This window comes from Gopherus flavomarginatus, chromosome 1, assembly GCF_025201925.1.
Source record: "Gopherus flavomarginatus isolate rGopFla2 chromosome 1, rGopFla2.mat.asm, whole genome shotgun sequence".
Lineage (NCBI taxonomy): Eukaryota > Metazoa > Chordata > Testudines > Testudinidae > Gopherus > Gopherus flavomarginatus.
The window spans coordinates 184,904,007-184,919,250 of record NC_066617.1 but is presented as its reverse complement, the minus strand read 5'-3'; the positions used below and the strand labels follow the sequence as shown (position 1 = coordinate 184,919,250).

The 15,244-nt window shown below is 39.7% G+C and overlaps 2 protein-coding genes across 10 annotated transcripts in view; one reads left to right on the top strand and one right to left on the bottom strand.

Annotated features, from left to right (window-relative positions):
- Positions 1-15,244, top strand: part of LOC127055132 (uncharacterized) — a 1,051,551-nt gene that overhangs the window by 446,034 nt on the left and 590,273 nt on the right. The window lies entirely within an intron of this gene.
- GBE1 (1,4-alpha-glucan branching enzyme 1) overlaps positions 1-15,244 on the bottom strand; it is a 302,275-nt gene that overhangs the window by 166,926 nt on the left and 120,105 nt on the right. The window contains exon 2 of one of the 9 annotated variants that reach the window (XM_050958382.1): positions 640-729. The exons of the other annotated variants lie outside the window; for them this stretch is intronic. Coding sequence (XP_050814339.1) covers positions 640-702 — 63 coding nt within the window. The 5' untranslated portion in view covers positions 703-729. The remainder of the gene's footprint in view (positions 1-639; positions 730-15,244) is intronic. 9 annotated transcript variants of the gene reach the window in all.

The following is a 15,244-nucleotide window of genomic DNA, read 5'->3' as shown; positions in this document are numbered from 1 at the left end:
TCCATTAGCTTCACATTTGTGTATTTATGAGACAAGATTATCCGAATACAGAAACCACAACAGCTTGGGCTTTGCATTCAGAAAGAACATACCTCAAACAGATAACAAACCTGATCTGAAAATAAGCATGATCAGACTACTAAAAACATAGTATTGCCTTCAAACAGCAGGAACATGCCCATAAAACCTTCTTTTGGAAAGTTTAAATTAAGGTTTGTGACAAACTAGCCTGCTCTTTTATATTACAAAACACTATGTTTTTGCAGAATAAAGCATTCCCTCTCCCACTTCCTTGAGTTAGTGATTGTGCGACGGGCGGGAAGGAGAGCTGACAAAAAGATTTTTCTTCATGATATATTGCTGTTTTATAGGGTATAGCAAGGTTGACCATCTCTATATTCATGACAAATAATTATTTACTTAGAATAAAGTAAGCTTGTCAAGGAGACTAAGTTTATTAGAGATTAAGTTTATCAGAATTTGGTCTCTGTCAAACAAGGTAGTTAAAGCATAAAGCATATAAATACCAAATCAGTTGGAGATCAAAAGCAGTAAAATCCTGGCTGAAGGTTTAGTTTTAAGAAATACAACTCCAGTTCAAATATATACTTTAAATAATATAAATTGCTACTGCTCTACCTCAATTAGCATTGTAATCCTAGGAGTTCCCCTTGCCCATTTTCCTCTCCCTATGTTGCTCATCCTTCTCCATCTGGCCACTTCAAGTCACTAAAGAAATAAAAGCAGAAAGTTCTGTAGTCACTGTGGAGACTCCTCTCCTTAGCTCTTTAGCTCCCTCATTATCCAATAGACCAGGTATGAAGCTTGGTTTTCCTTCTTGAGCAGTACTGGCCTTCTCCTATTTCCAGTAGATAGATGAGCAGTGAACAAGCTTCTAAAAGCACAGGAAATTGATATTTGACCATCACTATCCTCCACCCACACTACATACATAAAAATGGATGAGATTGTACTGGTAGTTCTATCCCCCTCTATATGTGGGCTATAAATAAGTTGTTTTGACTTTTGAGCAACAGCACAGGCCAATGAACTCAGACACAAGTTAATAAAACTGGCTTAACTAGAGTGAAATAACCCACTTCCAGTATGTAGCTGTGAAGTGTTTAGTGTAGTTTTCCTACTCAGTTGCAACACAAAGTAAGAGGAACTATCTAAGACTTGATGCAGTCTGAATAAAAGGATCTGTTCAAGTGCCATATGGCTTCTACATAGTTAGAAATTTAGATATAACTTCTAAAAAAAGTTTATAGCCATATTTGTCCAAATCTCAACCTAATTCACTGAAATTCTCCCTCTCCAAACTCTCTACTCACAAGATCTTGATTAAAATATAAGTTCGCCAGATGAAGTCAAGGCTGAAAGTTTCTGCAGAGAAATCTCCTGTGAACAAACTCCAAGCAATAAAGTGTGTGGGGGGTGAGGGATAGGAGCGGAGTGGGGTGGGGGGAAAGAGAGAGACAAGTTTAAAGTTAAACTTAAAAAAACCTATTGGGTATAAGAGGTCAATTTCTTATTGTTTCTTAAACTGTGTGTAAATTCCATATGGAAATTTAATTTGTCAAAATAGTCTCCAGGTGTCTTTTAACCTTGTTACTGATATATATATATAATATTTTATAAAATGTTGCTAATCGTTAGCATTTGTACTAATTATTAATACTCTAATATCTGCTTAAGAGGACTTTGTATTTATTTGCTCTTATACAACAAATGTATCAAAGGAGCAAAAGATAATCTCAAGCAGGTCATATCTTGGTTTTCCAAAAGAGGGAGATATAACTCCATTTGTAAATTAAATAGATACTTTTATTGCAATGAGGTACCAAAAATCATATTTCAGTAATTTACTTGAATAAGGTAACTTCTCTATTTATTCATTTATTTTACTTTTGTATTATTAGTTTCACTTGTGCAGCTTCATTTTCCTGGTCTAAAAAAAATATACCAAAAAAGTCCACAGAAAAAACATCTTATAACCAAACTATGCTATATTAACCAGAAAGATGCAGAAACTAATTTGCTATAGAAAAAATCATTTATGCAGATTTGAAGTACAGTACCTAAACTCTACAGGGAACTCCAATATAGTGTCTGAATCTTGAGAACTATAGCATAAATTGTACTATTAAAAATGGCAGCACTCTCTTCCAATCTCTGCCCCATTGTCTTCAACATAGACTCACCTGGGTCTATAAGATACAAATCAGAAGATTACATAAACTGCTTAGAAGATGTCTGCTAGATAACACAATATGCTACATAAACAGTGGCTTAACAAGATGCCACTTGTTGCTATTCAGTGAAGATAATGGTCTCTTTTCAAACAAATCTATATTGCAGAACTTGCATCTTTCTACAGAGCCTTTAAAAATTCTGATTCCTCAACTGTTTATCACAATCCCTACTTCAATATCAAACAAGTAAAAACCTGGGCAACTTGTAGTCCCTGGAATAGTAGTGAAAGAAAATAAATCAATTAGTTTTAGCAAATTAAGTCACTATTACAATGGCAGATTTAGGGTCAGAAGTTTGCTTCTGGCATGTTAGAAATAAACGAATACTTGCATATATAATAGCATGAAGATATTTTTCAAAAACAATCTTTGGAATGAGATACAGAATGATATGAGTTAGATTCACAATAACTGTTCTAAGCCACTTCAGGAGGAACAGGAACTTCTAAATACAATTATGACATACCTTATGTATTATCATCTATTTCCTGTGTGCCTCAGATAAATATTCCACACAAACACTTAATCTTAACTGCCTGCTATTAGAACTATCATCAAGTAAGCATGATGATCTAATACTCCCTAATTTCCAACTCTCACACTCCTGAAAATGTGGAGGATGAGATCGGTTTGAAAAAGTTAACATTAATACAGATCGCAGCATATCAGAGATGTGGAGGGACCCTTCAGAATACTGCAGGTATTTTCCTCCCCTATAAAAAAAGCTCAATACTGTCTTTGGCCTATCATTATCTATCTTGCCAGAATCTGACAACTTTAACCGGTTAACAGCCTCTCCTAAAAAATGGGATTTGTTGCCACATGTGGATTCCGTAACTCTTCAAATCATATTTGAAGACCCTTCTCCCAACCCCCCTTCGTTAACACAAAATAGATTAAAACTAAAAAAAAAATAAAAATGTAATATTCATTAGAGGGCCCCCTGGTTTCTCCATAAAGACAATTTGCCCCAAAACCCACCCATCCCCACTGAACACACAGTACTGTACACCAGAAGAGTAGTATGGTAAGTCATGTAAGAGGTCTTTTGTATTTTATATTAAATCTGAAGCTACAGAATCAGAAATTAGGTTCATAAGTCACAGGAAACCTAGATTCCTTCATTGTTAAACTTGTCCTTAGCAGAGAGACCTAAAATAATTTTAATACAGGGTGCGCTGATAGTGACTCCTATATTTAGGTTGCCTAAACGATCAGAGATTCCATAATCAAAGATGGACTTTTAGGGGGATACTCCCAACACTTTGTTTGCAGAAAACTTTTGAAATTCAGCAGGCACAAAGTCCTGGGGCAAGAGACATACTGTGAGTAGTCTATTACAGTCAATTCTGGTGTGACAGTTATTTCTTACAACCACCATCTCCCTTCTCTGAGTTGAGTTGCTCAAGAAAATTGGCAACCTGCCAAAACAACATCCCAACAGGTATATTCTAAAATACTGGGCTCATGCTGTCACAACAGCAGCAGGAGCACACACTATAGTGGCAACTGCAAGAGCATCTGTAGCAGCAGCAGCAGATAGGGTGCAATCCTTACCCCATCCCCTCTCAGACCTCACACGTGACTCTAGTAGCCTGTTCCCTTCCCATTTTCTGGCCACAAGTGAGCAGGACTTGGTTTTCATTTAATGCAAAAGATGGCACCTCCAATAGTGCACCGTCCTGTCATGATGCCAGGGCATCAGTTTAGTACCAGCCCGCTACCATGATGTCTTGCAGCATCTACATGGAAACTTTTCTAGGAGCATCTAAGGTCTGACTTGGTATAGACTTACTGATCTTAAGAGAGCTGATCACTACACTCCAAGGCAGGGGTTGGCAACCTCTGGCACGCGGCTCGCCAGGGTAAGCACCCTGGCGGGCAGGGCCAGTTTGTTCACCTGCCACATCGGCAGGTTCGGCCGACCGCAGCTCCCGCTGGCCTCGGTTCACCATCCCAGGCCAATGCAGGCTGCGGGAAGTGGCACAGATGACGGATGTGCTGGTCGCGGCTTCCCACCACCCCCATTGGCCTAGGAATGGCGAACCGCAGCCAGTGGGAGCCACGATCGGCCAAACCTGCTGACATGATAGGTAAACAAACTTGCCTGGCCCACCAGGGTGCTTATCCTGGTGAACCACATCCCAGAGATTGCCAACCCCTACTCTAGGGATTCTCAATCAGCAGTGGTCAGCCCCAACAGCATCTAGTACAGTGTCAAAAGTTAAACCTGTTTAATTTGTTGTAGGTTGCTTCAACACAACCCCCATTTGGCTGATCTTGTTTGGTTTAAATGAAATGGGGGACAGTCCAAAATGGAGTATAGAGTTCTACTACTAAAGGAACCAATATGTTGCTAAAAATTATAAACAAGTAAATAGAGTAGGTCTAAATTTCTTAGGCATTTCTAAAAATAGCTACCGAGTGCATTTAGCACAAACTATTTAAGCACACCCCTCCTTCTGCAGGTAGCCCTTAACATTACTAAAGGTTACGTATTTGGGCCTATGGAACCCTTAAACTATTTGATTGCATTAAAGATCTGAAATTGGCTTAGTGAAAAAAAATACATCTTAACAAGTATCTTAAAACAAATACCAAATGTAGATACTAAGTAGCCAGATCACAACTGTTCCAAGATTAAGTATTAAAGCTGCATACTGTGGAGAGTCGATATTTCTTTGGGTGGAAGGTAAGAAATGGAAAGCAGCATAAGAGGGTGGGGGAAGTGTTTTGCTAGCACTTCTCTCTGAAGGTGACCTTCTCCGAGAAAACTTATGTTAGTTGTTACCTGAGCTGTATATGATTAGTTCCTTCATCATACACAAACAAATTAGGAAGGCTACTGTGGTGCCCAGAAATCTGTTAAACAAAGTAAAAGTTAATGATAAAATTGAGTTCCTTTTGTGTTTGATTTTCATCTATCTGCATTCAATTATAAACGAGCTATCAAAGAAAGCTACCCATTAGTAGTTAGTTCATGATGACTTCAAAAAACAATCCCTAAACCACCACTGATATTTTACTGACAGCCTCCTAATCTCTGCAGGTTTTTGGTAAAGACTACATTACACAGGCTTGTCATCAATCCTGACTGTTGCCATTATAACTCAAAAGAGAAGCACTACTCAGAATCACTTACATTAAGCTAGATTTAAAGCATATACAGGTAGGATTTAAAACACTGTATATAACTATTTCATGCACAGATCTAGCACCATCATCTACAGTGCAAAATGTCAGATAAATTTGTTATGAATACATAAAAAACTCTAACTGATTTCAGCAATCAAAAATCTACTGTCATTTATATAAAACTGAACTGATTTTTTTCCCCCACTGCATCCCATCCAAACCACAGGTGTTCAGATGCTCCAGGGCCTTGATAGATTCTATATTTTCCATTCCGTGTTCCAGGACAGCAAACAGCTCAGAATCCCTGAGCCCCTATACATTAAGAGTGCTGAACGCAGTACCTGCTCTGATTAAGTTCTGTGAAAAGTTTTCAGAACTTCCCATCAGTCTTAAAATTGGAGGCCATCTTATTAGGTTTCTCATTAATTTCTATTTTTCCATATGGCTATAAATAATTGTTTGTTTATTTCTTTTCACATGGCAGACAGCATATAAAGAGTAACAAATACCCTCTCTATATAGAACAGGACTTCTTTTTTTTACTAGTATTGACCCCATGGCTGCAACAGGATCTGAACAGGTCAGCCCTTAAACCTATAAGAATACTGTGGCAGGACTGGAGTCTTAAGGAGTACTGTCATAAACAGATAAGTAAGAGTTAATAGAACAGAAGTGCTTCATATCTCTTTGCCTGGAAAGGGTTAACAAGAACAGTGAGCCTGGCTGTCCCCTGACCAGAGGACCAATCAGAGGACAGGATACTTTCAAATCTTGAGGGAGGGAAGTTTTTGTGCTGTGCTGTTAGTTTTGGTTGTTGTTCACTCTGGGGGCTCAGAGGGATCAGATGTGCAACCGTTTCTCTCCAATCTCTCTGATACAGGATCTTATAAGTTCAGAATAGTGAGTACTAAGTAGATAAAGCGAGTTAGGCTTATGGTTGTTTTCTTTATTTGCAAATGTGTATTTGTTAGGAAGGAGTTCAAATGTGCTTTTGGCTGAAAGGAGTTCAAATTGGTATTTTGCTGAAAAGATTTTAATTTGTACCTGTATACTTAGGCTGGGAGAGTATTCCCAGTGTCTATAGCTGAAAGACCCTGTACCTATTACATTTTAAATTTACAAAGCTAACTTTTACTGTTTTTTCCTTTCTTTAATTAAAAGCTTTTCTTGTTTAAGAACCTAATCGTTTTTTTTATTCTGGTGAGACCCCAGGGGACTGGGTCTGGATTCACCATGGAATTGGTGGGGAGAAAGGAGGGAAGAGGGAGAGAGAGGCTGATTTCTCTCTGTGCCAGGATTACTTTCTCTCAGGAAGAGTCTGGGAGGGGGAAAGAGAAGGAGGGAGGAAGGTGAATTGTCCTCTCTGTTTTAAGATTCAAGGAGTTTGAATCACAGTGATCTTCCAGGGTAACCCAGGGAGGGGAAGCCTGGGAGAGGCAACGGTAAAGTAAAGGGTTTACTTTCCTTGTGTTAAGATCCAGAGGGACTGGGTCTTGGAGGTCCCCGGGCAAGGTTATGCCAGAGTGCACCAGCACTGGAATTCCTGGTTGGTGGCAGCGCTACAAGTACTAAGCTGGTAATTGAGCTTAGAGGAATTCATGCTGGTACCCCATCTTTTGGACGCTAAGGTTCAGAGTGGGGAATTGAACCATGACAAGTACAATAAAAATACATTTGATTGACAAATTTTACAGTTTCTCAAGAACTGATTTTTTAATGATCTATTACAGCTGTTATCAAACTTGGGTCTGTGGCCCCAATAATCAACTCCTCCCCCTCCTTCCCAGTGCCTCCTGCATGCTGCAGAACAGCTGTTCAGCAGCATGCAGCAGGCACTGGGAGGGAGGAGGAGGAGCAGGGATGGGCGCGCTTTGGGGAGGGGGCAGGAAGATGAGGGATGTGGTTGAGTGGGGCAGGAAGAGGGTGTGGGGTAGGGCCTTGGGGGAAGGGGAGGAGTGGGAGAGTTGCCTGGTGCTGAGCACCGCTGGAGAAAATGAGAAGCCAGTTTGGAGGTCTGGGAAAAAAGTTTAAATTAAAATGGGGGTCCTCTGGTTGCACAAGCCACTAGGATAGAAGGAATATTTTAGCCATTGCTTCAGTAGTGTGTGCACTTGACCATTTGACTTCCAAATAGTGCTATTTATGGAATAAGTAGGAAGCAGCAGAAAAAGAAAAATGTTCTAATCATAACTGCATGTTGTGTTTTGTACAATATTTGAGAGACCAAGGGGGAAAGTCTTCTGAATGGGTGGTAGGCTTTAGTATGGAGACTTGCTCAGAAGTTCAAGCAAACAGTAAGGTGCCCCACAGAGAACACAAACAGCCAAGGGAATGCTGAAAGGGATGCTTATTGTTTGTATTTCAAGTTTCATTGTTTACCATGTTAGCCTCTTGGCAATAGTGTTGAGATTCAGAAGAGCACTGGGGTATTGAGGTGAGTGGCTGAAGTTTAGCATCCCCTACGTGCTTTTGCAGAAACCCATGAATTATTTCATCTTTGTTTAAAGAATTTTCTGTGTTAACTGCAATAACTCACAATAGAGGTACTGTGAATGATATTTATTATGAAACAATAAAAATCAAGTTTTCATGAAAACAATGGAAAAAATAATATGCTGGATATACATTTAACTAATCAATCTACAAAATAACCAACTATACATAAATCTTTAATGAATGCTACAGTGGAAACAGAACTCAAAGTGCACAGTAACAACAATTTAGGGGTGGGAATGTATAAAGTTACAGGCAAGTGTATGCCTTGCTTCTGGGCATTCTAGTCCCCAGGGATTCTGTAGTTGAATGTTGCAGCTCAAAATTTACTCCTGGGGGAATTCTGTGCCAAAAAATTAAAAATTATGCATAATTCTGCATATATTTTGTCACAATAATGCAACATAATCCAGCTAGTTTAAATTATTTTGGTCATTTAAACTACAATACAATGGATGGAGAATGGGAGTGAGGAGCATTGGAAGACATGTCTATTTGTACTTCCTGCTCCCTCCCCCAAACGCGCCCATCCCTGCTCCTCCCCCTCCCTCCCAGTGCCTACTGCATGCTGCTGAACAGCTGGACTGATTCCCTGTCCTGCTTTGGCTGAGCTGAATTCCTAGCTGGAAACCCAGGCCTGGACTGGACAGTCATATTTATTGGAGGGAACTTTGGCAGGTAAGTACGTATCTTTACAATTTATTATTATTGTTGTCAGCGGATATAAGCTAGTAGCACCTGCTTTCTCTTCCTCCTCTGGTTCTCTGCTGTTACAAAATGGTGCCTACAACGATGGCACAGTTGCACTCTGTACCCTGCCCAACTCTACCCTGCTCCTGAGGCAGATATGAATACAAAAAGCTTTAATTTGTGAAAAATGCCTGTACATCCCCAACCCGCCTCTGTAATAGTAATGTAGCTAGTATTGGTTCTTTAGTTCTAGTTATTAGTCAACAAATATATGCTTGGGGGAGGGGGCAAGTGAGGACTCATGGAGCACATTTTGATAGGTCCCAAAATTTAGACCAGTTCTAATCACTAAAGCACCATAAGCATTTATAAGGTCACACTGTCCTTTACAATAAGGCTCCTTTACACCATTCTGGCAATGTAAAGGAACCTAAAAAAAAAAATGTACTGCTGTTTTATGCTCCTAGGGGAATACACTAAAAACAATGGGAACAATTCACTAAGCAGGCAGGCCGCTACATTCTCCTCTGTCTGAGGAAATAGATTGCCCCACGCCTCCCTCTTCAGAAATACCCCAAAGCCCTGCCCCTCCACGCTGAGCATGCTGTAATAGCAAGTGAGAGGGACAGAGTGTCTCTCTCTCACACACATACCTACCTCTCCCCATCCCCACGGCGGGGGTTTACATCTCTACTGGCTTCTCTGAGTGCTCAAACCAACCTGTCTGCACTGCCAGGGAATGGGTGTGTGACCCTTCTTGCGGCTTCCTTTTGCTTCTGCATCAGAAGTCATTTTTCTGCGGGTAAGCAAAGAAATCTGCGGGGGGGGGGGGGATGAATTCTGCACATGTGCAGTGATGCAGAATTCCCCCAGGAGTAAAAATTGTCAGAGCTCAAAAGAGCTGGACTTCCAGATGTAAGTATTCTCAGTACTCAGAGATTCGATATGATAGGTAAATGGGAGTCAATGGAAGCACTGCTGAGAAGATTTGGCAGTACAGGGCTGCTGCTTGTCCCAGAAGCCAGCATTGTCCAATGGCTGAAGGACAAGAATGGACCCCAAGTTATGGGATTGCAGGGTCTACCAGCCTAGAAACAGCACATTTTGGAGGAAGGAATTCTGTCTCAGGACAGCATTCATGTACTGCTTCTGCATCTGTCTTTTTCCATGCTCTTCTTTGCTATGGTGATACTGTCCTTAGCCACAACCACTGTATTCTTGGCCACTGCTACTCTCTCAGACAGCTGCATTTCTTTCTTTCTGGGTCTTCATGTACAGTCTGCACTTCTCAGCCAGCCTACTTTTCCTCTGTAACTCAACCGTAAGTTCTACAAACATGTAGTTGCAAGTCTTCTTTTTTTTCTGGTTTGGCAGCAGATAGAGGCCCTTCCCTTGATAGTCTGGCTGTTGCACGTGCCATGGCCATAGAAATGGAGGCAGGGGAGTGAAGGTCACTTGTTCATATCCCAAACAAATCATGATTGCTTTTTTTTCCTACATATATATGTGAGACCTTACTTCCATGAGAGACTTTCCATTATTTGGGGGAAAGTTCAGATATGGTAAGTAAGTGATCAGTGTGCACAGAGGATGCTAAGTGCATTTGGATTTCAGTCTACTATATCTGCTTTTGTGGTGCTAGGGGTGGGGTGATTGGAGCTAGGTCACCTGTTTGTTCTGCACTGGAGACCCTCCTATGGCATAGAAGGTGCAAAGGGAGGGTTGGGGGTGGCCCCCAGGGCAAGCTGGATAATAATCCCCTCCACATTCCCTTTAGGCTGTCCAGACTCTCAATAATATTATGCTGAGGCCAGTGACTAGGGAATGGTCTTATTTAGAAAGTCAAAAGAGCAGACCGGCAAGATGCACTGTGAAGTTTTCCACTACTGCAGTGCACCTGGTGAATGAGGCTTTCAAGCTATATCTGGGGGCATGGACATGTGGCTATTCCCTATAATGTGCGAAACAATATTGATCAATTTCTCAATCTTAAGTTCTAGTTCCCACAGACGTGGAGAAAGTGCAGCAAAAAATAGATAGGGTCCTGCAGTGATTGCCAGCTGGAACACATAATATGGAGTATTTGTACCTCAGTGGGTGCAGTACTGTTTGTGCCTTGACTGAGCATGGAATGTGCACTCACACCTCATGTAAACTATGAAAACTAAGCATATTTCTTTTTCCGCTATCACTGCCTCAATAAACACAGGCATTTTTCACAAATTAAAGCTTTTTGTATTCAAATCTGCCTCAGGAGCAGGGTAGAGTTGGGCAGGGTACAGAGTGCAACTGTGCCATCGTTGTAGGCACCATTTTGTAACAGCAGAGAACCAGGGGAGGAAGAGAAAGCAGGTGCTACTAGCTTATATCCGCTGACAACAATAATAATAAATTGTAAAGATAGGTACTTACCTGCCAAAGTTCCCTCCAGTAGATATGACTGTCCAGTCCAGGCCTGGGTTTCCAGCTAGGAATTCAGCTCAGCCAAAGCAGGACAGGGAATCAGTCCATTGTAGCAGGATAGGACTGTCATTAGATTCCTGAGTACAAAAAGAATTCTGGCTGGCAGGAGGCAGCTCCTCTCCAGCATCCTTGTGCTCATCCCCTAATGAGTCAAGCCAATCATCCTCAATGTGGGCACGACAGCGTGGGCAACAAGCTCTGAATACTGCCTGGGACAGATCATACTGCAACTGTGTAGATTCCTGTTTAGTTCATCAAAAAATGTTCACATATCCCCTGCCCAATTGGCTCTTTTTATCCCTTGATGTAATATACTTTCTTCTGAGGCACTTGCTGTTTATCAGGCACTGACTGATATCCCAATCACAACCCCCCCCGTGTGCATCCACTTTGCAATGTCCACAAAAAGGTCTTTATTCTCATGTATGGCCACAAGAGTCTCCTGAAACAATGCTTCTTCCCAGACAGCAATGAGATCCAAAGTATCACCACAGACGCCAGGCTGCTCCATGAGATGCACTGTGGACCTTCAAGACTGCAACTGCAATTGTGGTTGTATTGCCACAACAACAATGCACTGGGATCCAGGAGCAAATAAGCAAAATTTGGGTTTGTACCAACTTTGAAAAAGGGGAGAGTGCCATCCTGAAAACCTGACACCAGGGCAGGGAGGGCGTACAAGTAAAGAGAGAGGTCAGCACTGTGGGACAACCATTAGAAGCATTCAAGACATGGTACACAGCAATTGTGTGTACAAGAACAAAAGACTGAATTAATGCAATTCGAAACAAGCACAGTCCACTTTGCAAAAGGACACTAGAGTTCCTGATAAATGTGGAGTTAGTGCACAGTTAAGAGGTGCATCATCTATACGCAAGTATTTTCAAAGTGAATTAACTCAATTTGATCTGATTTTAAAAACCCTGTAGACAAGCCCTAAGTGCACTCTTCTCCAGAAGGTGACTTCATTTTGTGAATGGATATTATGTAAATTTGTAAAGGAACTCAGCCTCAACTGCGTTATGAAGGTAAGTCCCTTGGGAACGGAAGTGTAAGAAATTCTATCAAGGTGTTTTTGTTTTGGTTTTTTATTACCCACTTTCTTCAGGTGTTTAATAATGAGAAGACTGCCTAGAAAACTTAAAGTAGATAAAGTACTACTACTAAAACCAGCCACATTTGTGGCCTTTGTTTCTCATTTATTTTCATATGAAAATATTCTGACCTGTTCTAAATTAGCATCATTATCCACCACTCCATCCTCTTCCCATTCCGATTTTAAAATTACTAAAAAATAGAAACTGATTGACCCGGTCACTATTTCAAAACTCATGCACCACCATGCAAGAAATAATAATAGTTTGCTAGCTCCCTTCAGGATCAGGGCCCCATCTTCCCAGATTATACATTCTTTTCTTAAACTCCTTCAAGCACAGATTAAACAAATTAGTGTTACAACCAAGTTTGGCAGCAAAGAATCCTGTGGCACCTTATAGACTAATAGACGTTTTGGAGCATGAGCTTTCATGGGTGAATACCCACTTCATCAGATGCATGTGACGAAGTGGCTATTCACCCACGAAAGCTCATGCTCCAAAACGTCTGTTAGTCTATAAGGTGCCACAGGATTCTTTGCTGCTTTTACAGATCCAGACTAACACGGCTACCCATCTGATACTTGGCAACCAAGTTTGGGTAGCTGGGACAAGGATAAGAGGAATAAGATCTCATTGATTATAGACATGAGTACATCTTAATAGTTCCAAATCAAGATTTTTAAGATGAATACATATCAGCATTCTTCACTAATCCTCCACTTGCCTTCAATCTAGCTGCCAACTATAAAACATACGAGCAGTTGTAGAATCAGCCCTTAAAGGGTAAAGGTAAGTGTGCTCAGTGGTTTTGAAGATAACATATAAAAAAGTTAAACTTGAAAGAACTTAATAAGCAGTAATTACAAGGAGAAAGTACATTTAAGATTTTATACTGTAAAAAATATTCAGTTACATTATTTAAACTCATACATTATTAAGCCATAGCCATATCTTTGATTTGTATGCAGCATTTCATTCTCCTCTTCTCTTTTCTGGCCCCCATAAAAAAAAGTTTCTTCACAACCTAATATTCCTACTTCTGTGACTACTTAGTGTGTTATAATTTATAACAGTCTGTATTTGTTAGCACGGATAAGTTTTAGTTTAGATATCACAACAGAATTTACATTCTGAATATGCATTCTTCCTGTATTTTATCCATTAGCTAATCTATCTGGGTTTCTTTTTTTTTTTTTTTTTTTTTTGAAGCTCACAGCTTTATGCGAAAATTGAGCATTTTTTTAAAATTAATTTTGTTGTCAGCTATCATGACATCAAACCAATTTTAGAGAGAACATATTAAAAGTTGTCTCCTTATTAAAGTGTGAACTTTAAAAAGAATATCTAGAGAAGTTGAGATGTCAAATAAAGAGTAAACACAGCAAAACCTTCATTTCTGACTGGATAATTCACTACTTCTAGGGTCACAGGGTCACCTTCTACACGTTCCTAAGTGAAAGTAAGCAACATTGTGTGGAAGAGAGAGGAGAACAAAAGAAAAAACAGAGACTAAAAAGGAGATTTCTAAATAGAAAATTAGCATGTATTCTTTTAGTGTTCATTATTTTTCTGATTTGTACTTTTTTTTTGTACTTTTTTTAGAAAGCTGGCATTTCCCCTCATGTGCTTATTTGGTTTCTGCTGTTCTGATTGGCTATCAATAAAGTCCCAAACTACACTTACAATACGTTCTCAAATATTTCAATGACTGAAATCTTAGTTTTACCTGGGAAACTTGAATATACTTCTGGAGGCAGATAGTTGTCTCTACGTATAGCTGCATTTTTAAAATTGAAACGGTATGAAACTTCCTGTGGGATCATCTAAATGCAGCTTTCTAATATTTTTTGGTAAAAAAAGTTGCTTTGTAAATAAATTCTGATTGGATATACTGAGTTAAACACTTATGACTATGGCAAGTTTTCCTATATTTTTCTGTATTTAAATTAATGCTTTGGATGGCTTACAGGGATCCGGTGACCATTGATAGGCTATGTTTTTATCGCACTCTTAAGCAATAGAATACCAATTGACATTTATTAAATATTTTGGATGTTTTCTGTGTTGTACTTGAAATTAAAGTGTATGTTTTTTATTACAAATATTTGCACTGTAAAAATGATAAAGAAATAGTATTTTTCAATTCAACTCACAGAAGTACTGTAGTGCAATCTTAGTCGCGAAAGTGCAACTTACAAATGTTGACTTTTTTTTGTTAAATAACCACACTCAAAAACAAACCAATGTAAAATGTCAGAGCCTACAAGTCCATTCAGTCTTATTTCTTGTTCAGCCAATCGCTAAGACAAACAAGTTTGTTTAAATTTACAGGAGATAATACTGCCCTCTTCTTATTTACAATGTTACCATAAAGTGAACAGGCATTTGCATGGCACTTCTGCAGCCAGCATTTTAAGGTATTTACATGCCAAATATACTAAACAAATGCTTTGGCTACCATTCCAGAGGACATGCTTCCATGCTGATGATGCTCATTAATTAAATGTGTGACTCAACTCCTTGGGGGAGAACCTGCTCTGTTTTATCCACATTCTACCATATATTTCATGTTATAGCAGTCTTGGATAACGACTCAGCACATGTTGTTCATTTTAAGAATACTTTCATTGCAGATATGACAAAACACAAATAAAGTACCAATGTGAGATTTCTAAAGATAATTATAGCACTCGACCCAAGGTTTAAGAATCTGAAGTGCCTTCTAAAACCTAAGAGGTACAAGGTGTGGAGCATGCTTTCAGAAGTCATAAAAGAGCAACACTCCTATGCAGAAACTACAGAACCCGAACCACCGAAAAAAGAAATGAACTTTCTGCTGGTGGCATCTGACTCAGATAATGAAAATGAACATGTGTTGGTCTGCTCTGCTTTGGATTATTATTGAGCAGAACCTGTCATCAGAATGGATGCATGTTCCCTGGAGTGGTGGTTGAAGTATGAAGGGACATATGAATCTTTACCACATCTGGTACATAAATATCTTGTGACTCCGACTACAACAGTGTCATGAGAACACCTGTTCTCACTCTCAGGTGACACTGTAAACAAGAAGTGGGAACCATTATATCTCCTGCAAACGCAAACAAACTT